The sequence below is a fragment of the Lycium barbarum genome, chromosome 11 (assembly GCF_019175385.1).
Source record: "Lycium barbarum isolate Lr01 chromosome 11, ASM1917538v2, whole genome shotgun sequence".
NCBI classification, from domain to species: domain Eukaryota; kingdom Viridiplantae; phylum Streptophyta; class Magnoliopsida; order Solanales; family Solanaceae; genus Lycium; species Lycium barbarum.
In genome coordinates, this window is record NC_083347.1 from 196843 (window position 1) to 223531 (window position 26689).

A 26689-nucleotide genomic window follows, 5' to 3' on the forward strand; every position below is an offset into this window, starting at 1 on the left:
AGTTCTCGAGTTCGAAGAATTCCAAGAACAATACGTAAATGGTCTGCATGCTCTGACTCTGTGCGAGAGTACACTAGAATATCATCAATGAACACCATTACGAATAGATCCAAGAAAGGCCTAAATACATTATTCATCAAATTCTTCAACACTGCCGGAGCATTAGGTAACCCAAATGACATCACTCGGAATTCATAATGGCCATATCTCGTTCTGAAAGCTGTTTTGGGGATGTCTTCTTCTTTAACTCTCACTTGATGATAACCTGACCTTAGATCTATCTTGGAAAACCACTTGGCACCCTGTAATTGATCGAACAAATCATCAATTCTTGGAAGAGGATACCTATTCTTTATCGTCACCCTATTCAACTGCCTGTAATCGATGCACATCCGTAGGGAACCATCTTTCTTTCGCACAAATAGGACTGGCGCTCCCCACGGTGATGAACTAGGCCTAATGAATCATTTTTCAAGTAAATCCTTCAATTGTGCCTTTAGCTCTTTCAACTCTGCAGGAGCCATTTGTTAAGGAGGAATAGAAATAGGCTTGGTGTCCGGCAACACATCAATAGCGAAATCAATCTCTCTTTCCGGAGGAAGGCCTGGAAGGTCATCTGGAAATACATCCGGAAACTCATTCACTACCGGAACAGATTGGAGAGTTGGCGACTTTGCTTTGGTGTCATGAACTCGTACTAGATGATAAATATAGCCTTTAGCTATCATTTTTCTTGCCTTAACGTAGGAAATACACCTACCCCTGGGAGATGTTGTGTTACTCTTCCATTCAAGCACGGGCTCTCCCGGAAATTGAAATCGAACCACTTTCATTCGGCAATCAACATTAGCATAACATGAGGCCAACCAATCCATACCCATAATCACATCGAAATCTAACATTTCCAGCTCAACTAAATCAACTTTAGTCTGGTGATCACATATCACAATCACACAATTTTTGTAGACTTGTCTAGCTATCATGGGATCACCAACCGGAATAGATACCTCAAAAGGTTTAATTGGCTCGGGTTTTACCCTAATACAACTGGCAATATACGGAGTGATATAGGACAACGTAGAACTCGGATCAATCAACGCATAAACGTCATGAGAGAAAATAGTCAATATACCTGTAACCACATCTGGAGAGGACTCGAGATCTTGACGTCCGGCTAAAGCATAGATACGGAGCTGAGTGCCACCTGAACTGGACTCTCCCCCTCTACCTCGACCTGCCGAAATCTGGGGAGTCTGTCCTACCGGGTGCACAGAAGAAGAACCAGCTACTGATCCTGTGGGCTGAACCCTACCTCTACCGTACCTCGAGGGGCAATCACGCATCACCTTTAGTTGGTCGGGTTTAAATGAAGCAGGTTTTAAAATGAAATAGGATTACGTTGGATGTTTTCGTTAAGACAGGGTATATGTGAAAACTTTAATGACGGGAAGGGTATTTTTGATCCAAACTTTTAATGAAGTATATTTTTTAGCCCTGGTGCCAAAGTATAGAGGGACATTTTTTTCCCTTTTCCCTTATATATATATATATTAAAAAAATAAAGAACAGAGAGGAGCTTAGAGCATAGGGGTGAAGGAAAGAGAGAAAGGGGTCATTGTGCATTGTTTAGATAGAGACGGGAATGAAAGAGATGTATACACCGCTGCTGCTCTAGTTACAATTCAAATGTCAAAATGGCGGTTGAGGTAACTCTCTCTATTTCCTTTCATTGTTTCCCTTTCTTCCGTCTACGCTTTCTTTTTGTTATAAGAAGAAGAAGAAGAAGAATACAACACATTATGAGTTTTCGATCTCCCAGCTCTTTGCTTCTACTTGTTGTTCACCTCAAACCTACGCCATTGCTAATTTGGAACCATACATACATCTCTCACTTTATTTGACCCTGAAAGCTGACAAATGATAGGACAAATTCTTCATTATATATGCTAAAATGTGATAAAGAGGTAATACTAGATCCAGCTAAGCTTGGAGAATAGGAACGCATTTTCAATACTTCACTGCAATGTGAAATTTGAATTAGAGGGAATGGGCGGGCTAGAGGGGGAATATCTGTATGAGTTATTGTTGAATATGACTCAACTAGCCTATCAAAGAAAAGTCCACTCCTTCTTTGACTTTCCCAAATTTGGTTGATATCTTTTAAATTTTGCTTGCACTGTTAATAACTCGAAATCTCCTCATATACATTTTTTTTTCTTCTTTTTGTGCAGCATTTTGTAATGGTTTAAGAAGTGTACTTGGGAGTGTTTGTGGCTTCAAAGAGAAATTGCCTTTCATGTATTAATTGAGATTCGAATCTTGTTCGTATTAGTAGCTAGTAATGTACCTCCTACCGTCCACCGCTTCCAGTGCATATATCTTGGGAAACTTTGGATAAGCTTGTTCTAAGCATAGTGTTTAATATTGCATTTTGGTTCGTGGTGCTCCTTTATAGACATAGCTGAGTATTCTGGCATCCATATCTGTCACCATTGAGGTTGAATTTATAGGGGTTGTGGTCTAATTTGCTATGGACCAATCAAACGATGAGAATTGTATTCAGTTCGCTTCTCCTGAATATCCAAATACAGAATTTCGACCTGAACCTCAGGTTTTTACATTGGACCCTCCTGATCATTTACATCATAATTTAAAGGCTCCAAACGATAATCATTCCGAGGCTAAGCCTGTGCTTAATTTCTCTTTACAAACAGGAGAAGAATTTGTACTCGAGTTCATGCGTGATCGTGTTAATCCCGGGAAAAATTATGTTCCCAGTACTTCAGGTGATCCTAGTTTCCCGCAAGGTTACTTGGAGCTAAAAGGCATCTTAGGCATCAGTCATACTGGATCTGAAGGTGGTTCAGACACTTCCATGCCAGCGATGGTTGAAAAAGGTCCCAAAGAGTTTGAGAAACAGAACTTTTCTTTACATGATCACAAAAATTACAATGGGTCAGTGCAATCAGTGCAACAAAAGTCATCGGATTACAATAGTTTTGGCTCTCTTATGTATACCTCATCTGGAACATGTGATGATTCAGTGGCAAAGCTTAAGGCAATGTGTAGCTTCGGTGGTAAGATATTACCTCGGCCTAGTGATGGGAAGCTCAGGTATGTTGGTGGTGAAACACGGGTTATCCGCATCAGGAAGGACATTACATGGAAAGTATTGTGGCAGAAAGCTGTGGCAATATATGATCTAACTCATATTGTAAAATATCAACTACCTGGGGAGGATCTTGATGCTTTGGTTACTGTATCCTGCGATGAGGATTTGCAGAATATGTTGGAGGAGTGCAATGTCCTAGAAGATGGAGATACTTCAAAAAAGCTTAGGATTTTCTTGTTTTCCATCTCTGACTTGGATAATGCTCATTCTAGTTTAACGAATTCAGATGCAGATTCTGAGTTTCAGTATGTAGTAGCCATCAATTCATTGGAAACGGGATCAAGAAATAGCTCAACTTTGCATTATCTAGGTTCTTCTGCGAACAACTTAGCTGAGTTGGATGGAAATAACATTGAGGACTCAGGTAGATCTGTTATGGGCTTTGTGGGTGCAAATAACTTACCTTCAGCTGGTTTTGATGACTCATCATCGATTGCTAAATCTGCTCAGCCTAATGTACCTGGGGCCTCCAGTGCTTATGATACTGATTTACGCTTTCATTATGGCCAGATGGAAAATTGTTATGACAGTAAGCAGCAGCAGTTCCAATGCGGTTTTAATTCTAGTTCTCATTTCTCAGCTGCTCAAAGTGCTACTCAGTGGTCCAATGGTGTAGCGGACCACCATATTGAAGGTCAAGTCTCCCAAACACGAGCAAAACAATATGGACCTGATATGTACAATAAGGCTTTCGTTCCTGAGTCTGTCACCGTAGCGGTTGATTCAACAGATTTAAGCTTCTTTGATCCTGCTCCACCAACTCAGAGGGGTTTCTGTTCTATGCAAATTCCAAGAGGGCAGGTAGAGTTGCTTAACAGGTTATCAAAATCGGATGATTCACACAATTCACAGTTTCTTGCAACTCATGCACGTACTGATATTGCACAGCCAGAAATTCTTAAAGATTCCATCGACAAAATGCAAAATCTGAACATGAATGAGCAGCTTGTTTCTACTCAGAATTTGAAGCAGGTTATTCCAAATGCTGCAAATATGAAAAATGACGTGCATGTGGAGCAGGTTCACGTAGCTAATCAGAAAACAGTATGCACCGACAATAAGTATACAAACTTCTTAGTCAAGCGGATGGAGGATGAAGGATCAAGGCCAAGCCCACTGGCACATGTGGATGCTGACAACAACCATGAAGATGTCGGGGGTGTTCATCTTGAAATCCATCAGGGTGATAGGGCTGGCAGTAACTCTCAAGAGCAATCTCAACCTCCAGATTGGACGGGAAATTACAAAAAGTGTGTTCTTCAAGGTGAACCATCTGTTGTGTTACCCAGGTCTGAGCAAGGAGATATCTTGATTGATATTAATGACCGGTTCCCTCGTGATTTCCTGTCTGATATATTTGCAAAAGCTATACTTTCTAATAGTCCATCCGATATTTCTCCAGTGCAGCAGGATGGAGCTGGTATGAGTTTAAACATGCAAAATGAGGAACCAAAACACTGGTCATATTTTCAAAAATTGGCAGGTGATGGATTTGTTAGGAAAGATATTTCGCTAATTGACCAAGATCACATTGCATTCTCACCTGGTCTCCAAAAAGTTGATGAAGAGCCTTCTTCAACAATCAACTTGGATCCGCAAATAAATAGTGTTGAGGATGGTCCCACAGAGCTGCCTCATGCACTTGGCAAAGTTGATAGTCAATTTCAATTAGGGTTTGGTGCAACCCAAACAGAAGTTAGCGAGGACATGCATGATGATGATATGATGGATAAATCTAGGGCGTTAGACATCGATTCTGAGGTTTGTTTCTCTGCCAATATATGACTTAATAGAGCTTGTCTTACTGTATATTGTTCAGCTAAGAATTCTTTGATCCTTTGTGCTCTTAGGATGGGTTTAAAAATGTTGGACTGCCTCTAGGTCGTACACTTGCGGAAATTGACATCAACTCTCTGCAGGTAATCTTTCAAATTTTGCACTCTTGAATCTAAAGATGAGTCAGGCACATAAGGAATGCCTAACTTATGCAACTTAGGGGTGCGGCCCCTCTCCCGACCCTGCATGAATTCGGGATGCTTCGTGCACCGGGCTGCCCTTTTTTGCAACCTGTAGGGTGATTATTGTGATGAAAACTATTAACAGTTGTAAGTTTGGATCTAATTTCTTGTGCACCAGTCTGTTGTAATTTAATTGTTGGTGAATTATGGATTTAGGCAAGCAATTAAATATGTTCCTTGAGTAAAAAGGCTGAAAGATGAAAGATCCCAGGTGCTCATAAAGGGAGGAGAGGTGGGGAACGGCTTACCTTTCTGTTCATTTGCATGCTATTACATGCACGAAGGTGCACTTTAGGAAGGAAATAGATATTGTTACTGAAGTTAAAAGGCTTAGAAAGGAAATGAGTTTATGTTATCCTGTAGGGAGGAAAGGTGGGGGACATTATGGACTTTCCACTGTGGGGAGGGAAGTGATATGTCTAACTACGGATATTCTGTACATTTGCTAGGAGGAAAGTTTGGGTAGTCTGCAGCTGGAAGCTTTTCATATGGTGGAGGGGAAGTTTTCAAATTCATTGAATTTTCATTCCTTTCCTATTGCTCAGATACTGAAGTGACACCCTGTCTCTGAGATATCCTGCCATCACTTTACTAACCCTCTTATTTCCTGCTGTCAAACATACCGCTACAAACTGGGCAGAAGAGTGGGTGTAGGATCTGCTATATTGTACAGCCTGCTATCAAATTCATTTTTAAATAAATTATTTGCTTAAGAAGCGAAGCTTCTCCCAAGTAGTTCCCAATAGTCCTCGTTCTCACGTGGCTTACTTGCAGATCATTAAGAATGAAGACCTTGAGGAACTGAAAGAACTTGGTTCAGGCACATTTGGCACAGTGTATCATGGAAAATGGAGAGGAACAGATGTTGCCATTAAGCGGATAAAGAAAAGTTGCTTCACTGGGCAATTATCGGAACTAGAGAAATTGGTAACCTTTCTTAACTCCTACTGATCCAAGTGGTTCTCCGCCAATTTCTCTTCATAGCTTTGTCTAGTGCCTAAAGCATGTGTGTTAAAGCTCTATCAGATCAGCTATTTATAGTCTTTCCCCTTTCCAGGCCATAGAGTTCTGGAGAGAAGCTGAGATTTTGTCAAAGCTTCACCACCCAAATGTTGTGGCATTTTATGGTGTGGTGCAAGATGGACCAGGAGGTACACTAGCTACTGTGGCAGAATACATGGCTGATGGTTCGCTAAGACATGTTTTGATCCGCAAAGATAGGTAGAACCCAGTAGTATTAGCTCTCAGATGTTTTGCACGCATTCCAAACTAAACAATATCTGGATTATCAGTTTCTCCAAGAACATGAAAATCTTATTCACTCCTATTTTTAGCCTTGTTCCCTGTTATGATATTATATTCACCTTTTACAGGCATCTCGATCGCCGTAAACGACTCATAATAGCAATGGATGCGGCATTTGGTATGGAGTACTTGCATTCTAAGAATATTGTGCATTTTGATCTAAAATGTGACAATTTGCTGGTGAATTTGAAAGATCCATCACGACCTATCTGCAAGGTCTAATCTTGATACTGTTGGTGTTTGATAGATATTCTTAACTATATATATTGCATGTAGCTTGAGTTCCCTATCAAAAAAAAATAAAAATCGAGTGAGGTTTCCTAATAAACTATTTGCCAGCAACTGTAAAATCAGTATCTGATATTTTGTGATGGACTTGTTAGGTAGGTGATTTTGGTTTGTCAAAGATAAAGCGAAACACCTTGGTTTCTGGTGGTGTGAGAGGAACGCTACCATGGATGGCTCCAGAGTTGCTAAATGGTAGCAGCAGCAAAGTTTCTGAAAAAGTAAGACGCCAACCTCATGTTCCTCTATTTATCTCACTTTAGGAAAGTGAGAATTTCAAGTCTGGCTGGTATGGACCAGGCATTTCTTTTGTAATCTTTAACTTGTACTCCTTTGACTGTGTCTCAGTACACTTTTCTTTTTAGTCTGTCCAAAAAGAACGTCACCTTTCTATATTTAGAAACAATTTAATTTAAAAATTTCAATGTTACCCTTAGAGATGATTTACAATGATTTATATCCACACTCAAATGTCTAAGGCTGTTTTTAGACCAAAAATTTCAAGTTTTTTTTTTTTCTTAAACTCCGCGCCTAGTCAAACGGTGCCACATAATTGGGACAGAGGGAGTAGTATCTTTTATAATTCTGAGATACCCCTCATTTCAAGCATAAGGGCCCCTTAAGTTTGAAACTGTCTGTGCTGTACTTTTGCACTTCTTGGTCCTTTAAAAAAAAAAAAAATCCCTTTTCCTTGCAGGAAAACTGTAAAGGAGTAGACAAAAATGTTGAGTCAAAAAGGCAATAGTTCCTCTTACTGTGCACGTCAGCCCCCCCCCCCCCCCCTCCCACACACACACACACACAAAAAGCACTTATGTTTTGCCTTCGGGCAGTGGCTTGAGCGCAATTTCACAATTTTATTGCTTTATAAAATGAGTTTCGTTCTCCCACATTAATTTTTGATATTTTGCTTACACAATAGAAAATGTTAAAGGCAATAACAGTTTGTCTTGCTTTAAGGATGAAAGTCATTTCTTCCTTAATTTCTTGTAAAACAGAGCATCCTTATCCCTATTTCAATCTTTATGGATTTGACAGTATCATCAGAAGTTGCAACATTCATTTCGGATGTTTTCTACCTATTTGATGGATAATTGGAATAGTTATAGAGTTGGGAGTTAGCATCCTATACTCCCTACATTTAGGTACTTATCATGCTTAGGGGAACTTTTAACGATCTTTCTTTCTCTTGACTATTCAACAGGTCGACGTGTTTTCTTTTGGTATTGTCCTGTGGGAGATTCTCACTGGAGAGGAACCTTATGCCAATATGCATTATGGAGCTATTATAGGTCAGCTCTTTACTTTTCCATGTTTTAAGTTTTAGCTGGTATCAAGTTGGCGTGTTATGAGCTAGGATAGGTCTTGAACCAACTTGTGTATCAGTGTGGAACTACTTTTCTTTTTGGTTGAAAATCAGCAAGCTAAGTAGGAAGCTGGATCTTGACTATTATGAGTTATAGTGTCCAGTGTTGTCAAAGGGGCGCTTAAGCCCTAAAGCGAGGCTCAAAACATGTTGAGCGCTTCTTCTCGCTTTATGTGCGCTTCAGTGTCATCATCAAGTCTCCAAGATATACTTTTCCTTGCCAGTGAGCCTCTCTTGATGTGGTGACACTAGATAATTGATATTTCACTTTATCGTTATGTTTTTACAATTTCTTTGTCCATATATTTGTTATTCATGCTTATTGTTATTGTCTTGGACTAAACATATACATATTTGTATGTTCGCACCATTGCGCCTTTTTTCATTAAAGCCCACTCTTTATTTGCGCTTTGTGCTTAAAGCCCCAGGTGACCTTAGAGCTTTTTTGCGCTTTTTGCTTTTGATAACACTGATAGTGTCTTGAACCAATTTGTATATCTTTTAGTCATCTCCCCGGCAACCATTTATGCATACACTCCTCTCTAGCAGGTGTCGCTTCTCTACTTTAAGATCGTTCTAGTACTACTATCTCTCCGACAAGCAGCGCTACTACTTTCTTCACGACTGACATTTCTTGTTCTGTCAATTCAAGTTGTACTGATAATGTCGGGTAGATTTACAAAACCATGTCTCTTTTCCATGATTAAAAATTTCCTTTTTGTTGTGCAGTTACCAACAACTTTCTCAAGGAAAAAATCCAACACCGTTCTTTTTTTAGTTTATGATAGTGCACTATTCCAGCTAGATTTTGGTGTCAACTTTTATGTTTTCAAAATAAGCAAACTCAAGTTGGTTTCTCACTTTGAATTTGAGAAGACCTATTACAATATCAAGAGAATACGTGTCTAGATTAATACCTGTTTAGATTCATTATACTGACTGAGGAAAATCTTGCAGAATATTCTATTTAGTTATAGGATATTTACATACCTTATTTGTCACACCCTAACCTTGGGGGTGTGGCCGGCACCCGGCACCCGGCACCCGAAGGGCCGAGCGAACCAACGGTGATATCTAAACTCTGTAACGTGAATCATAGGCCGACGAGGCCGCTGAATAACAATAGTAAGAAGTATATCATAACAACCTGCAAGCAGAAAAGGCCCAATAACACATATATGCATTACAAGGGCCAACAAAGCCACAACCAAGAAAGACAACTAGTCAGAAGGCCGGCAAGGCCAAACGCAATACCTGTACACTGACTGATAGTCTGTAAGCCTCTAAGAGCACTAATATGCATCAACTGGTTGGGACAGTGGCCCCGACGTACCCATAGCCATACTCTCTCTCTCTCTATATATATATGCATGCATCCTATTTAATGACTCTGACCAGCAACTCCGGAGAATGGAGTGCGAACATCCCTGCTGGACTTTGGTATCCTACTGAGAAAGGTACAACAATCCGTCTACCGTACCTGTGGGCATGATCACAGCGCACAAAATGCGTCAGTGCGAAAGATGTATCGAGTATGTAAGGCAGTAAGCATAAACATAACATAAGCATAAGAGATACAGATAACTTGGGAAAAGATGTAGAGACAACTTGAAACTCTGAACGAGTCCACTGAGGGCGACTATAATCATGACATAAATGTAAATGCATGCCCGTAAAATCATTCCTCACTGTGGAGGCATATATCATATCATATAACAATAATAAATCCCTCTGTGGGGTGAGCTCATCATCATAACATCATCTCTGCCCAACTGATCAGTGACAATGCACAGCTACGTGCCTACCCGGCCGCCTACAACACGGCTCGGTAAAGAAAGAAACATGTCTAGGTGCACATATAAGTGCCTACCCGGCCGACTATAGCGCGACTCGGTAATGAAAATAAATACATATATAAGTGCAATGAAAGACTGACTTCAGAAGAAATATCATGGAAAGAGTCGAAGTGACCTATCGTCGTTATCCTCCGACTATCATTATTTGATCATTAGGCTAAAGAAGTAAAAGTACAAGGAAACATCTTGTTATAAATTATTCACGCAGCCAAAGTTAGCCAAACTCTTACGAAATATGATCGACACAACTTTTATCGGAAAGAGTGTGCCAAAGAGAGGTTCGTCACCTTGGAGCAATAGACAAGAAGATAAGGATTAACTTAATTAAAGGAAGTACAATCAACTCAACTTTGATGTGAAGAGTACCATAACTAATATCATTCTTCATTCGATAAACAAGAGGGATACGAAATGTGAAAGGTACTTCAATACAAGCTATTCATGAGAAAAGGGTAAACTTAACCATTTTGGGACATAATCGACACAAGTTGAATGGAAAGTCTTTTAATCGATAGCCAAAAGGAGATGTGGACCATAATTTGGGACAAGTCATAGATGAAGTATGTGTCAGCTCAACTATCATGGAACGCGATCGATCCAAGTTAACGGAACAAATTTTTCAATGAAAGGTCATTTGAAATCTAGTCATGCCACAAAGAGAATAGAAAGCCCTACATACCTCGTCGATGGAGTTATATATGTTTCCCGAGTCCTTGAATCAGTGTTGTTAAAGGCGAGCGCCATCTCGCCTTTGGCGAGAGGCGTGGCGAGGCGAGGCGAGGCTGCAGTGCCTTTTATGGATGTGGCGAGCAGCCCTTCAAAAGGCGCGCCAAAGGCGAGAAAGGCGCTAATGGCGCCAAGGCGAGGCGCCCAGTTATGGCGAGGCGAGATGCCTTTTTTAAAAAAAAAAAGCAATTAAAAGAAGTGGAGGACTTAAATGAAAATAGCAGCTAGGGTTTTTTTTTGCCTCCTCTCTTCTCCTTCAAGGTTTCAGGTACGTCTCTTTCTCCTTCTTCTTTCGTTTTTTCCCGCGACAACTGCCCTATTTCCGGCCACCTCTGCTTTTTTTTTTCCTTCTTCTATTCTCTTCTTCTTTTTCTGTTTTTTCTCCTCTGTTTTTTTACCCTCTGTTTTTTGCTCTGTTTTTTTTTCTCTGTTTGGACCAGTGAGGCAGTGGTTGTTTTGCTCCTATTTTTTCTGTTCAATAATTGTTTAAATTTTGTTATACAGTTATAAACAGTAGCTTGTCTTGTCACTTATGAATTATTGAGTCATTGACTCATTCAAGTTCTAGACTTTTAGTATCTACTATCTACTTTTAATTTTTGAATTGAAATATTTGCTAATATGTTATTGCTAGTGAGATTTTGATTATTTACATATGCAATTAAATATTTTAATTTTTTGGTATTTATTGGCGCCGCACTTCAAAAAGGCGAGCGCCTCGCCGCGCGCCGCGCCTTAAGGCGAGGCAGGCCCTTGTCGCCGCGCGCCGTCCAAAACACTGCCTTGAATGCCTTACGAATGATCACCTACATCATACGATCAATATGGGATCAATTCCAAGTTCATAGCTTATGGAAATACTCATTGAGGCATTTCATCGAACAACTTGCGGGCGTAAGTTTGTAGGATCATTTGTAGTTGATTTGTTCATTCAAGACTACCAGTTTTATTCTCTTTTACTCCTACTCTTCCTTATCAATCCATCCATAACTTCATAGCTCCAAATAATACATTCAAACCACAAGAAACAGCCCCAAACAATCAAGTTCCTCCATAAGAGTTCCTTAGAGTTAATAAAGACTTGTCCTGTGGGATTTCTCCTCCAATTTCTAGGTTAAATATTTGTAGAAGCTTAAGAGGACCATGAGAAGGGTAGAACATACCTTAAACTTCAAGAATCACTCCAAAACAAAGATTACTTCAAGTTGAAGATTTCTTCCGAAAAGCGAAACAACGAAGAAACGACGATTCTATGATTACCACGTGATTCCTTATGTTAAAGTTACTTGATTAGGCTTTGGATTTGCTTATGATTGATGGAGAAATGTTTGAGAGAGTATAGGGAGTGTTTAGGGTTTGTTCTTTGAAGAAAAATGAGGTTCCAATCTGATTTGTGGGTCTTTTATATAAAAAGGAATAAGCTGCCACCGACCTAGAGCACTGTTCCCGCAACAGTTTATGTCCCTGGACGGAAATGCGAATATCTCTCTACTCCGATGTCGTATCGACGAACGGAATGCTTTGGAAACTAGACTCGTAGACCTTCGATTTGGTAGGTGGATCACCCGGTAACTCCAAGTAGATTGAGAGAAAAGCTCCGAGACATCTGACCCAAATTTCAGTGAAATTTACAAACTTAACTTGCGACGCCCTTTGTCGACTTTCGTATTACAGCTCGTTTGACTTCCAAACTTAACAAGAGACCATTATACAATTCAAATACTTCATATCATTACTTGCTTAGCATGTGGAGCACTCCTAATCTCACCCAAAAGTACAAGTTATCGTATTCCCAACTTGCTGACTTTTGACGAAACTCATGCTTCTTTGATTCATTCACCCTCCAAATCTTCCGCCACTTACTAATATTATTTATAGACTCTTGTAACCATTTTTATTAATAAAATCAATCCCTTTATCCTCAACATAATTTCTTTTTGAACTTACGTCGACTAACTCATGATGCGACTTTAACGTGCGAAAATCCGATGTGTAACATTATTCTTGTTGAAATTGATTATCTACCTTAGTTTACAAGGTTTATGGCTCCTATATATGGAGCAAATCAAGTCAATGAGAAGTTTCTGATGCTAGCGCACCATGTGATCTAACACCTAAGAGTGTGGCCTAGTGGCCCATGACGTGAATGCAAACCTTGGAGACCAGGGAAAGGCAAAAAAAAAAAAAATGGGTGATAGCAGGTACTTGGTACAATTGTCGAGGTGTGCACAAGCTGTGTTGCACGTCATCATTATTTTAAAAAAAGAGAAGTGCAATATGTAAGTTAGGCATAAGTCTTGGGTTTGAACCCTGTCGTAGACAAAAAGTGTGGTATTTAAGGGGAGAAGGATGAAGGGATGGACCCATTACCCAACGAGTTTCGAACCATGCGTTATTGGCCCCAGAGATTTCTCGATTATAAAGAAAAAGGCCAATGACAAGTTTCTTCAGTTTTTCACAGTTAGAAGTGGATTTGCAAGTCAAAAAAGGGGCTTAAGATTAGGAGATCCTGTATCTTCTTTTTGTTCATGTTGGTGGTGGAATTCGCAAGTCTTATATTGAGGAAATTAGTTGCAAATGGATGGATCAAAGGCTTTAATATAGAAGGCAGAGATCACATCTCACATGTGCTGTATGGAGATGAAACTTTGCTGTCATGTGAAGCAGAGAAAGAGCAGTTACTACATATAAGAGGGATACCATTGACTTTTGAAGCAGTGTTTGTATTAAAAGTTAACCTGGCAAAAAGCAGCACATTTTCTGTCAATGCAGACAAAAAAAATTGCATAATTGGCTGAAATAATGGGATGCAAATAGAACAATTTCGAACAGTGGATTTGGGTCTAGCTTTGGGAGCAAAGCAGGAAGATCAGGGGGTTTGCCAAGGCACCATTGATAAGTGTGAAAAGAAGTTAGCTCTTAGCACCTTTGAAAAGGCAATATTTGTCATTTGGTGGGAGATTGACTTTAATAAATATTGTATTGGATGGTATTAAAACATATATTATATATCTAATTGCAATCCCAACAAATGGAGAAGAGATGAAACATGTTGAAGAATGATTTCTTATGGGAAGGATATTCTGGAAGGGGAAAATTACATTTAGTAGGCGTTTGGCCATAGAAACCAAAAACTTTTTTACTTTTTTTTTTTTGGAATTTTGGAGTTGGAGTTGTGTTTGGCCATAATTTTTGCAAATAGTATTTTTTTGTTGAAATGCACTTGTTTTGGTTGTGAAAAAAGTGAAAAACTTGAACAAGTTTTTCTTGTTTTTCAAATTCCAAATACAACTTCATGGCCGAACACTAATTTTTGAAAAAATTGAAAAAAATTTCCTGAAAAAGTGAATAATTCTTATGGCGAAACAGGTCCTTAGTTTAATGGTCCACTATTATGAAAGATGAAGAGAGAGGGTAATGGGAGTAAAGCATCTAAGAATTCACAATAAAAGCTTTTAGTGTATGTGGGTTTGGAGATATATATTAATGATTAATGGAAGGAAGTACAACAACAACAACAACAACATACCTAGTGTAATCCCACAAGTGGGGTCTGGGGAGGGTAGAGTGTACGCAGACCTTACCCTTACCTTGGGAGGTAGGGAGAGATAGGGAGGCTATTTCCGAAAGACCCTCGATTAATGGAAGGAAGATAATCTCAAATTATGTAAAAGATGGAGACCTTTGTTCCAATCCAGTGATATCCTAATGGTGTTGCAATGTGGAAGCAAATAAGAGGGTTATGGAAAGAGTTTCATGAAAATACTTAATTAAAAGTGGGGCAATGGGAAAAAGATTAAACTGTTGAGTGAAAAGTGGTTGGAGGATATGACACTAAAAGTTCTTTTTCCAGAATCTTCTCTCTGTTAACACAAGGATTGCAGGATTGGTGATTGCTCTTCTGAAAATGGATGAAACCTGCAGTTTAGGAGACATTCTAATGATTGGGAGATTGAAGGTGTGAACCTTCTGCTGCAAAAATTGAGGTGATTGTTGAGGATAGGGAGGACTCACACACGGACAGCCAGTAGAGATGAGAAGTTCTCTGTTAAATCCTGTTATAAATAGCTTCCTTGTTCATAGGTCAAAGCGGATTGAAAGTTGTCTCTCATTTCAAGGTATAACTTGAATCCATGTGCTTCATATTCGCCCAGAGTTCGCTACCAGGAATGTAGCCATCCCTGCCCGAAAACGTTTCATGCTCAAGGAGACAAAGTACATGAACAATGGCCTGCTAAGATGATCGGGGAGACCAAAGTTCCTCCTAAAACGGCATGTTTTGGATGGGTTGCAAAATGTGGTTCTTGCTGTGTTGCTTGCTTGACTCGAGAAACTACAAAGACTTTGAAGAAACCAGGCAGCTTTTCATGCGTTGCAGTCAAATTTTGGCAAATATGGGGCCCTATGTTCTTGAATTTATTTGGTTTTCATTTGGTGATGCCCAAAGCAATTGCTTAAGTGCTGGCAGCATCAGAGGATTACCAAATGGCAAAGGCAAAGCTGCAAGTCAATTCCATTATGCATGATCTTGTTTACAACTTATGTCCTGGTTTAAACATTTTTTTCGTATTATGATGACTCCTAGTGCTATTCACCTGTTCTTTTGTCAATTTGCTATTTTAATCAGGCTAGTCACTTTTATACATTCTTCCTTGTGCATAATCTTGTTTGCAACTTATGTCCCCGTTTGAACCTTTTGTATAATGTTGATCCTTAGTGCTATTCAACAGTTTTATTCTTTTGTTGATGTATTTTGATCAGGCTAGTCATTCTGATACATTCTTCCTCGTATGCAGGAGGTATTGTGAACAATACTCTGAGGCCAACAATTCCTGGCTACTGTGATCCAGAATGGAGGTGCTTGATGGAGCAATGCTGGGCCCCAAATCCTGCATCAAGGCCCTCTTTTACAGAAATTGCTAGTCGATTACGGTTATTGTCTTCTGCTTTCCAGCACAAAACTACCGGTCACAAGGCATCTAACTAATAGCTGTCTACCTTCCACTTGTTTATGTGGTAAATTAATTCATTTTGTTGAAACAGCAAGCATTATGCTCAGGCATTTATATAAACAATTGCTCTACATATGAGGATTACTTTTGTATCAGGGAGAGCTACTTATATTTGCATATCCTGTTTGGGAAAAGCAAGAAAACAAGTCTTTTATTCATTCACAATACTCTTTTGGCATGCCAATCATTATACATTTCACAATTGAAAAATTCACGACCCATTTGCAGTCAATTCTGTTCTGCCTTTTGAGCTGCAGCGTTTCTGCTGAGTTTCCCACCAGTGTCCTTGGAATTTAGCATAAAGTACCATGACCAGTGAAGAAATAATCCTGCTTTTTAGAGTTCGGTAATCTTCTGCTACCGAGGAAGGAATTAGTTGATTTATTGCAACTTTTCATACCTGGGAAGATCTATTATTATCAGAAAGCATCTTCTTGGTGCCCTAAATTTTAGGGATACCGCACCGGATTTCACATCTTGTAAGTTGGGTATCAAAAAGTGAATCTAATGAAACTCACAATTTGTGGGGCAAAGCACGTGGATGTTAGATGGAAATGTAGAGAGCCCTAAAAATTTTGAAGCCATTATTGCTGCTGATGTTCCAGTGAGTAATTGTCAATCAATAGGAACCTTCTTGTCAGTTAGTATTATTTTTCTCAATGAGGCAACTCAAGAGTAAGATTTGTCCAATATCTCAGGAGGATGCAACATTGTTGACTTCCCAAGCAGATGCAAACATTATTGACCTTCCTTTCCATCCCAGCAGAAGGCAGCCCTTGTCACTGGCTAGACTATAACCATCGGAACCATAGACTGAAAGCATCATACGAGCCTGGCTCATACACTTGAGTCCTACTACCTGAAAACCGGCACGTCCAAGTTGTCTGCGCCATTGGTTTGCCCTTTCATGCCTCTTGATTCTATCCGATCCTTCATAGGCGACAATGTTCCGAATCTCCTCCGCGTAATGACACTTCTCTATCATAGTCCTTGTGACGGAGTTACGTGGGAGGCTAGCCTCAAGCGAATCAAAGATGGCAGAATAATAGTGAAGTGATTCCAAGAATCTTCCCAGAAAGAAAGGGCCATTGTGGTTGGCGTCCTGTTCCACCACAGTAAGCAGTGTAGGGCCTAATTTTTTGATGGCTTGGAGAATGGTCTTGAGAGAGCCTCTGCTCTCTTTCACGTACTTGTGTAACTGTATGACGCTATTCACGATTAAAGCCTCCCCTTCTCTTACATGAAGCTTCTCTCTGGTGAAGAGCGACGCTGTTATTGGCTCCTTAATCAACTGGAACTCTAGCCGAATCCCTGAACAAGTAGCAGCAACCTCCTCCATAAGGCTCTTCAATTCCAAAAGATCCTGAGGATCTTCAAGAATGCCCGTGATGCGGACTAGTCTGGGAGGAGGTGGATCTGCTTGTGCAGTTAATGTTCTAATTAAGGAAGGCCATTGAAGAACATGGATCATGCCAAGATCAATGATGTGCAAGCATTCCTTCCCTCTGGCAGCATGGCAGATAGCATCATTTGCAGCCATAAAACCAAAAGACACATATGGAGTGGTTTGGTGCAACCAATGATAAGTCTCTAGTTTCTCCGCTCTAGAAGCTGCTAATTGTTGGTCCAATATTAATGTTGCACCTGCTGCATTATTATTATAGTTTCTATGGTGAAGCGACATTAGTCTTGATTGAAGTCCCAAAGCAAAGCAATAGCAGACCCTTTGGAGGGAGTCACCAAAAGGGGTGACAGCAGGCCAGATTTGAGCAAGCAATGAATCAGAAAGTCGAGTGTCCCTACAACCCACAGCCTCAGCACAAGCCAAAAGCAAATGAACAAGCTGAAGCCCCTGATCCACCTCATGGTCATGCCTAATTGTGGCCTTTTCTTCTTTATCTTCATCTTCTTCACTAGGCATTTCAGGCCTCTCTGCTACGATAGGATCATCGCTAGAGCTACAAGCCTCCAGTACAGTGTCCCTAGGTTCTTCATCGGTCAGCATTGATAGATCTTCGTAAGAATCATTGAGTTTCATTGATGTGAAGTCTCCAAGCTCTTCATTATCATTATTCATATGCTGCTGATCAAGAGGAAGATTGTCGTCGACGTAACAATCAATGTTGAAGAAACTATCAACAAATTCTTGCTCCTCCCGGGAAGAGGCTAAATGCTCAGGGGTGTTAGTATAGGTGTACAGTTGGGGGAAGTCACCATTTTGTGCATGTTGTTGTTGTTGGTCGATCATTCGGGCGGCAGCACAAAATTGTCGAATGGCAAAATCTTGGTAGTTGTAGCTCTGATCAAAGGAGAGCAACCAATCCGAATTCATTGCTTTGCGCAGAGCAGCAAAATTATTTGAGGGCTTTATATATCTATGTGCAGGTAACACAGCTGGGGGGTTATTATGTGTTGGAAAATGGAGCTGGCAAACTTAGGGGCCGGTCCCCTACATTAGAATAATATTCGACAAGAGAGAATTTTGTCAATGGACAACCCCAACAAGATGTGAGGAAAGCTCTTCTTGTTTATTTTAACTCATCAAAAGTTTCTCTCTCTTGTTTACGCATGAAATATTCCAGCATAAGGACCCTCTGGATTTTCTTTTTCTTTTCTTTTTTCCCTTACTATTTCCTTGTTGCCAATTGTTAAGATTTGCTATTTAAATGCCAATAACTCAAGACAAGGTTAGCACGGAAAAGGATTCCCCAACGTGATTAACATTGTGCGGAGGCTTCTTGAAGGTATAAATGAAACGGAAAATAATTAGTCAAAATTATGGTTGGAGAAGAATACATTGGGAAGTGGGGTCATCATCTTATGCACAGTTCATGACAAACCCAGCACCGTTGCCGGCAATATTTTTGTGCTCCCTCCATTCATTCCACTTTTACTTTTACACGTTTCTTAAAAAATTAATAAATAAAGTATGTATTTTACTATAGATATTCATATTAATTGGCGTATAGTCTTGTTGAAACTTGGAGAATAATTTGGAAATGAGTAATTAAAAATGTTTGTCTTTCCTTGATATGCTAAAGCGGACAAATAAAAGTGAAAATTTATTTTTAGTATAGTGGACAAATAAAAATTAACGGAGGGAGTACAACAGAAGCTCAAATAGGAATGGGCTGCTTGGTAAATATTTATCAGTAGTACCATGTTTATATTAAATTAAATAATTTATTAGTTTGATATAAATATTAGGTGTAGATAAAAAAATTATTTTAATTTTCAGAGTCCCCATCATTGTTTTTTTTTTTTTTTTTGTCACAAAGTCATATCTGATTTATTAGTCGGCCACCAAATCATCTGTGAGACGCTACCTTAGTCTTAAAGCTGCATGCATTCCCCAACTACGTGTAATTTCAAGCCAAATCCCATTAATTTCCTCAATTTTGGGTATACGTATCACTTATCACCTTCATTCTGGTTGTGGAGCTTCTTTAATTTCTCTTACGTACGTTGCTTAGCCGTGGGATCAACTCCCTTCTTGTTAAGATCTCTTGCAGTAGCTTTCAATTTACAAATTCATTGATTGACAGTCAACACTATAATACTTTAAGTATGCTAAATCCTTTAAATGCTCAAAAGTAAAATGGAACTAATGAATTGAAAGAATTTATATAATCAATCCTAACTAGTTCAGATTGAGAGTAGCTCGAATCTAAGCTTGTTTTTCCAGAATATTTAAAGTTAATTAGAGTTATTGGTTTAAATGGGGATACGTAATTAAATAGAACACCGAGGTTGCATACAATTTGGTAACGCTATCATTGGGTTGGTTCTGTAATATGGTGTAGCTAGAGAGAGTTGAAAGGAGTGTAATATCGATCTCATCTAATAATGCCAGCCTTTAAATTGCAATAGCATCACTCGAATGGCAGTTCACCTGCTCTACCTTTCTTTACGCTGCTCTTTTCCCTCTCTTTACTTTTTTGATTATACTGATCTACCACATGCAAAAACAAAAGTTAGTTGATCAGCAAAGTAAAGAAGATATATCATGGAAGAAGGAAGACAAAACTAAGGCATACGTACAAATCTGTTACTACTATTATGGAGTCGATCAACTAAACCAGCTGTATATATTATCTCGGAGTGCATTAGCCGTTGGCATTTTAAGCTGTGAACGAAAAATGAGTAAAGACACATTTTGGATTACACTTAGCTGTCCACGATTCTGACAAATTAAATATATGCTATTAGTTTTTACAATTAACTAAATTAAAATAATTAATTTGAGAAATATATATCAATTATTTTTTACAATATTAGTTACAAGTATATATTTATTTATTAATATATTTTCAAGAAACAATATGAATCTTCAGTATCTTTGATGACGCTTAGAGAAGGTGAGCCAATGAGTAAGCCCAATTTTATTGGATCTATAATGCTTACTTGTGGACGTTAGAATAAGGCGAAACGAATGACTTTGGATGTCGGTCCAAGTTTAATTGTTTTAATAAACTAGACGGCCTATTCCCCTGCTGCGCACGGACCTAATACTTTAAATTATAGTGCATTTATGTGTATGTAATTGTCTTTGAATAGTGATATATATATATATATATATATATATATTATGTTTAAAACACGATTAATATAACATTGTAGTTTGTGCTCCGTATCTAAAATTTTATTATATTAATGTTTGCTACGAATACAAAATCGGAAAATTTATTAATATTTTTTAAAAGAGAATAAAAATAAAAAAGTAATTAAATTCTATCTTATTTTAAAATATAAATATTTTAAGTATATTTATTTTAGTGAACATAACAAATAAATGACATGGCGGAATAACAAAAATAACAGTTTAATAGCTAGATTAGATCTCAGGCTAATATAAAAAATAAAAATAAAAACTGTATGGTTTGACTTCTTAACTTTTTGAAGAAAAGCAATTTCATTTGCTCCCATTAATGGATTGATACGCACGTGGCAATGAATCCATCATTATTGACTTAATGAGATACTTTGGAAATTACATGAATATTGTTTGATTTTTTAATATGGAGTGCACTTTTTTTTTTGGACATTATTAATTTGCAATATTTTTATGCATATATATATATATATATATATATATATATATATATATATATACTATGTTCAAAACACGATTAATATAACATTGTAGTTTGTACTCCGTATTTAAAACTTTAGTATATTAGTGTTTACTACGAATACAAAGTCTGCACTTTTTTTTTTGACATTATTTTTTTTTAATATGGGGTTCACTTTTTTTTCTGATATTGCTTGATTTTGTTAATATGAGGTCCACTTTTTTTTACAGTGAGTTTGGAGATGGTGGGTTTCACTTTTTTATTTTTTTTGTATTTTTTTATATTGCTTAATGTTGTTTAGTATGAGGTCCACCCTTTATGGGGTGCACTTTTTTTTTTAACATTATTAGTTTGGACTATTTTTATGCATATAATATATATACATATACTATGTTCAAAACACGATTAATATAACATTGTAGTTTGTGCTCCGTATCTAAAACTTTATTATATTAGTGTTTTCTACGAATACAAAGTCAGCACTTTTTTTTTAACATTATATTTTTTTTAATATGGGGTTCACTTTTTTATTTTTTTTTTATTTTTTTATATTGCTTGATTTTGATAATATAGGGTCCACTTTTTTTTCCCATGAGTTTGGAGATGGTGTTCCACTTTTTTTTCTTCCTTTTTTTTTATTGCTCGGTGTTATTTAGTATGGGGCCCACCTTTTTTTAAGGGACAACGGACGACGAAGCATGGGTCTAAACCCATGCTTTATATAGTTTCTTCTTTTCTTTGTTTTTATTTTTTATATTGTTTAATGTTGTTTAGTATGAGGCCCACCCTTTTGGACATTATTAGTTTGCACTATTTTTATGCATATAATATATATATATATATATATATATATATATATATATATATATATATACTATGTTCAAAACACGATTGATATAACATTATTGTTATATCCGGCATTTTTGTATATTCGGAAAAATTCGAGATAACTTGACTTGTAACGAATGAGGCTATATTTGGACCTTACTTAGTATGAATGTACCGGCTAGGATAACATTGGTGTGGAAATGCGAGAGGAGGCCAAGGGCAAAATAGAAATTTTGGGAATTGGTTTCGGAAATTACAAAACAAGATTTGTAACCAATTGGGCTAAAAAAAAAAAAATGAGGCCCAAAAGGAGAAGCCCAACCGGCCATGGGGTTGGCCCAAACCCATGGAGCAATTAATTCCCATGTGATAAATTATAATATAGGGGAGCATATTATATATTCATCCATATCCCTTATAGAAGATTCAAGAAGACAAAACAAGAAAAAGAAAGGAGAGGTCACGGCTAGGAGAGGAAAGAAAGAGAGAAAAGAAAAAACAAAGAAAAAAAAAATTCCAAGCCTTCAACTTTGATTCAAGAAGTATAATTTTCTTGAATCCTTAACAAGTGCAAGACCCTCTCCAACTTGGTACAATTATCTTGGCAAGAGGACAACTTTAGTGGCAAGTGGAAGTTGAAGAGGAAAGGTAAGAATTTCATGTCTTTATTATGTTATGGAGGATGTATGTATGTTGTAGTGTGAGGAAATGAATGAAAAGCATGAAAATTTTGTGTGTTAGGGGTGTGTGTATGTTGGCCGTGTGTGTGTGAAGATGTGTAGGCAATATGAGTTGAATTTTTATGTTGTAGTCTAGTTGTGGTTATGGTGGAATTTGTATTGGAAATGAAAGTTGAATGAATTAGTGGAAGTTGGAAAATATAGGAATGTGGCCGTGTGATGTAGGGATTGAAACGGAAGTGAATCAATTTTGTTTAACATGTTAGTTGTGTTGTTGTGAAGTGAATGAAAGAATAATGGTTCTTGTTGTCATGGAAAATAGTTGTTAAGCTGTTGTAGGAAATTATGTAACTTTATTGTAGTTTATGTAGAAATGGAAATGGAAGTGCTAAGGTACAAATTATGATTATTATTGATGAAGTTGGAAGATAGAAATATGTTATGGATGTGTATGTCGAAGATTAGAAGTTTTGGTCGGATTATGGTTTTGGTAGAAAGTTTGTATATCGTGTATATCTTGTGAATATTTTGTAGAAAGGGTATGAAACGCTTTTAAATTGCATTGTAATGATCATGATTAATGATGAATATGAAAACATCGAGATTGGTTTGAAAGTGTAAAGTTGGAATGAAGGATATTGCGTTATGACGGAAAGAAGGCTAGTTGCGCCATATTGTGTGTTTTGTAGTTATTGTTGTTGTTGTTGTTGTTAGTATTGTAATTGGGTTGTTGTCACGACCCAGCTAGGGGCCGTCACGGGTACCCGGGGCTAGCCACCGAGCACCACTCGCTCTAATACTCATCTTACTCATTTAATGCCCTTTTATCAATTTTATACACGAATTGTAGGAAAATCATATTTTATATAGAAACATAAATACTTATATACATTTGCCTCTCGGCCATAAAAATAATATATACATAATAATAACATCTTGTGAGACCATCTGACCCACACTGCGTATCTACGAGACTCTACTGACATACTAAACATATAGACGGAACAAGACTCCGTCGTGCCCAAAATATGCATATATACCAAAAGAAGAATCATAAGCACCTCCGGACAATGGAGTGCTCTTAATCAGCTGACAGCTACTAAGGGTCTGGACCAAGCTCACCTCCCTGTCTACCTGTGGGCATGAACACAGCGTCCAAAGAAAACAGACGTCAGTACGAACATTGTACTGAGTATGAGAGGCATAAACAATGAAGAAAGACAGTGATAATATAATGTGAACATCAATATGAAACATCTTAATCTGAATGACAATCATAAAAGAAGTAATGCATGTTGTCTTACTCATACTCATCATAATCTCATATATGCATAATATGCAAGCTGCCCGTCCATATCGGAACGGTGTGATAATTAATAACATTAGCCCGCGTCCAGGCCTCCCGCGTCCGGGGTACCATCTCATGCCGCCCACTAGTGGTGTCTGCCCATGCCAAAAGGTCATGGTGTATCCGTATAGCTGCCCGCCTTGACGGTGACTGCCCGGCCAACTAGGCGCGGTGTAATATGATCATGACATGCTCATCAAAAATACTTGTAATAATATGCTTATCATAGTACATGCATAAGACTCAAGATCAACTATACAAGATTAAGGCTACCAGACAGGAAATATTATAAACCAATTGCTTTAGAAATGTCACAGTCCGAAGTTGGCAGAATATTTTACAACTTACATATATTTACATATATCTATACAATACACTTACATTTACATATCTCACAACTTATATACATATAGTCACATCTCCTTATACATATACCTACATACCTACCTTTCAAATCAAACACTTGCAATTGTTTCACTACTGTTCACCTACCGAGGCTTGAACTGAGATCACAAGAAACAAGACGAATGGAGCACCAACAACATCAAGCTTCGAGTCAACACGAATCAACTTCCCCCTCCCAAACTAAGAATTTTTCTTTGAGTGCAGGAATTAAAGGACCGCAAGATCAATAATCAAGTCTATCAATCACGACAAAAAGCATCATCTGGCTCATTAGGGCCTCATCTCAAAAGCCAAACGGCTTTATTCCTAACCCTATCTTTAATTTTATTTTATCACAACAACTTTATAACTTCATACATTTTTTTATTGTTGTAGGTTAAAGACGAATCAAATCAGGATTACGCGTCATTAATTCAGCCTGTCACAATACTGTCGACATCATCAGTCAAATGGATGTGATATTACTTTACTCCATACTTTATTGCTTTCTTTACCTGCTTTAACCACTTTGCCCTGAACTTTACAGGAATCAACATTAAGTCTCCGAAGACAACCGGAGAGACATAGCATCAAGTCTCCGAAGACAACCGGAGACATCATTCGGCTATACAGCCTCACATGCATAAGCCGGACGGCTACACTACAACTTTACCTCATACTTTATCATTTACTTTACCGATTTTAACAACTTTACCCTGAACTTTACAGGAATTATCATTGAGCCTCCGAAAACAACCGGAGACATCATCCACTTTACAACTTTATCCTGAACTTTACAGGAATTAGCATCAAGTCCCCGAAAACAACCGGAGACACAACATCAAGTCCCCGAAGACAACCGGAGACACGGCATCAAGTCCCGAAGACAACCGGAGACATTGCATGGCTATACAGCCTCACATGCATAAGCCGGACGGCTACACTATGACTTTACCCTCTATTTTATCCTGAACTTTACAGGAATTAGCATTAAGTCCCCGAAGACAACCGGAGACCTAGCATTAAGTCCCCGAAAACAACCGGAGACATAGCATCAAGTCTCCGAAGACAACCAGAGACATCATTCGGCTATACAGCCTCACATGCATGAGCCGGACGGCTACACTACGACTTTACCTCATACTTCATCATTTACTTTACAGATTTTAACAACTTTACCCTGAACTTTACAGGAATTATCATTGAGCCTCCGAAAACAACCGGAGACATCATCCACTTTACAACTTTATCCTGGACTTTACGGGAATCATCATCAAATCTCCGAAAACAACCGGAGACATAGCATCAAGTCCCCGAAAACAACCGGAGACATAGCATCAAGTCCCCGAAAACAACCGGAGACATAGCATCAAGTCCCGAAAACAACCGGAGACATAGCATCAAGTCCCCGAAGACAACCGGAGACATCGCATGGCTACACGGCCTCACCTGCATAAAGCCAAACGGCTATATACTTATTTTTACTCCTTACTTCATTCCTTTATTTCATCATCTACCTTACCACTTTAATAAATTTACCTTAAAATTCGCAGATATCATTTATCATCGAGTCCCAGAAGACAGCCGGAGACCTTATCACTATCATCTTCCAATGCAACTAGAGATATTATCACACCCCTAGCATACACATCACACATTCATTCAAGTCCCTGAAGACAACCAGAGACAACATTGGCCACACGGCTTCCTTTTCATTTTCACACTCATATTTACTGTCATTTTACACTCTTTATAATTTTACACTCTCAACTTTATTATAATTTTGACATGAATTTCAGTTTTGGCAGAAAATACAACCTGCAGGGTCGCAACACAACGTGGAACTTTATCTTACGCAGTGAACTGGGGCAAATTTGCTGAAGAGGAATACCAAACTCACCCGCAAAGGTCACAGATCTACTCTCGAACTCAATTCCGCCTATGTCCACAAACACGTGATACATAGGTTAATTTCTCTTTGACATCCTCCGCTAAAACTCTACTAAATCTACTCTTCTCACCATCTCATATTCCTTTCTACATCCCAGTGTTTCCATAACTCAACACTAGGGCATCTTTGAAGAATTTACACCGTGTCTAATAGAGTCCTACTTATGGGTGTGTTGTGCATCACATTTATAATTAGGAGGCTATAAACACGTGTTCCATTCTTGAACGTCTCGTCACTTGTCTACAACCCCCTGTAAGATTGTGAATCCGCAAAAACTTTCGAACTACACATGGCCTGATTCTCGTGCAACCCGAGATATGTAGGCAACTCGAAACTGAGATTCGGCCATAATTTTCCATAATTCCTTCGGCCCTCATAACATTTTCCATCAATTTTCCTAAATCATACTTTCTTACAAACTCATACTCGTCGGTCCAAACAAAATTGGCTACTACGTCAACTTCTTCGCCCGAAGATTCTTACATCACCTCCGGTCGAAGAGGGGCATCTGTTGACACCCAATTTTGTCCCGCATCTCCTCCGAAATACCTATTTATACTTCTGGTATTTCGAGAAATTAAAAAATATGCATTTAAGTTTTACTATAATTATTAGTCTTTTATTAACACCCACGTTTTATTTATTCTTCTGCAGTTTATTATTATCATTATTATTATTATTATTGT

The 26689-nt window shown here is 38.3% G+C and overlaps 2 protein-coding genes across 3 annotated transcripts; one reads left to right on the forward strand and one right to left on the reverse strand.

Annotated features, from left to right (window-relative positions):
* Positions 1-1568: 1568 nt before the first annotated feature.
* LOC132617083 (uncharacterized) lies at positions 1569-15905 on the forward strand. Of its 2 annotated transcripts, XM_060331974.1 has the most exons (10): positions 1569-1706; positions 2232-2611; positions 2715-4933; positions 5023-5091; positions 5965-6117; positions 6248-6411; positions 6564-6711; positions 6879-7001; positions 7985-8072; positions 15525-15905. In XM_060331974.1, the coding sequence occupies exons 3-10, from the start codon at positions 2738-2740 to the stop codon at positions 15713-15715; spliced, it is 3132 nt and encodes a 1043-aa protein (XP_060187957.1). In that variant the 5' UTR covers positions 1569-1706; positions 2232-2611; positions 2715-2737; the 3' UTR covers positions 15716-15905. The 2 variants fall into 2 exon arrangements, with proteins under 2 accessions (XP_060187957.1, XP_060187956.1); XM_060331973.1 differs by having other exon boundaries at positions 2232-4933.
* Positions 15906-16067: 162 nt separating this feature from the next.
* Positions 16068-18487, reverse strand: LOC132617084 (GRAS family protein RAD1-like). Its single transcript, XM_060331975.1, has one exon. It carries the CDS (start codon positions 18070-18072, stop codon positions 16435-16437), a length of 1638 nt encoding a protein of 545 aa, XP_060187958.1. The 5' UTR covers positions 18073-18487; the 3' UTR covers positions 16068-16434.
* Between the last annotated feature and the right edge of the window lie 8202 nt (positions 18488-26689).

Coding starts and splice junctions, on each gene's coding strand:
- LOC132617084 (XM_060331975.1), bottom strand. CDS start 18,072: ATGAATTCGGATTGGTTGCTCTCCTTTGATCAGAGCTACAACTACCAA.
- LOC132617083 (XM_060331973.1), top strand. CDS start 2,531: ATGGACCAATCAAACGATGAGAATTGTATTCAGTTCGCTTCTCCTGAA. Junction 5,092..5,964: donor TTGACATCAACTCTCTGCAG/GTAATCTTTCAA, acceptor GCTTACTTGCAG/ATCATTAAGAATGAAGACCT. Junction 8,073..15,524: donor GCATTATGGAGCTATTATAG/GTCAGCTCTTTA, acceptor CCTCGTATGCAG/GAGGTATTGTGAACAATACT.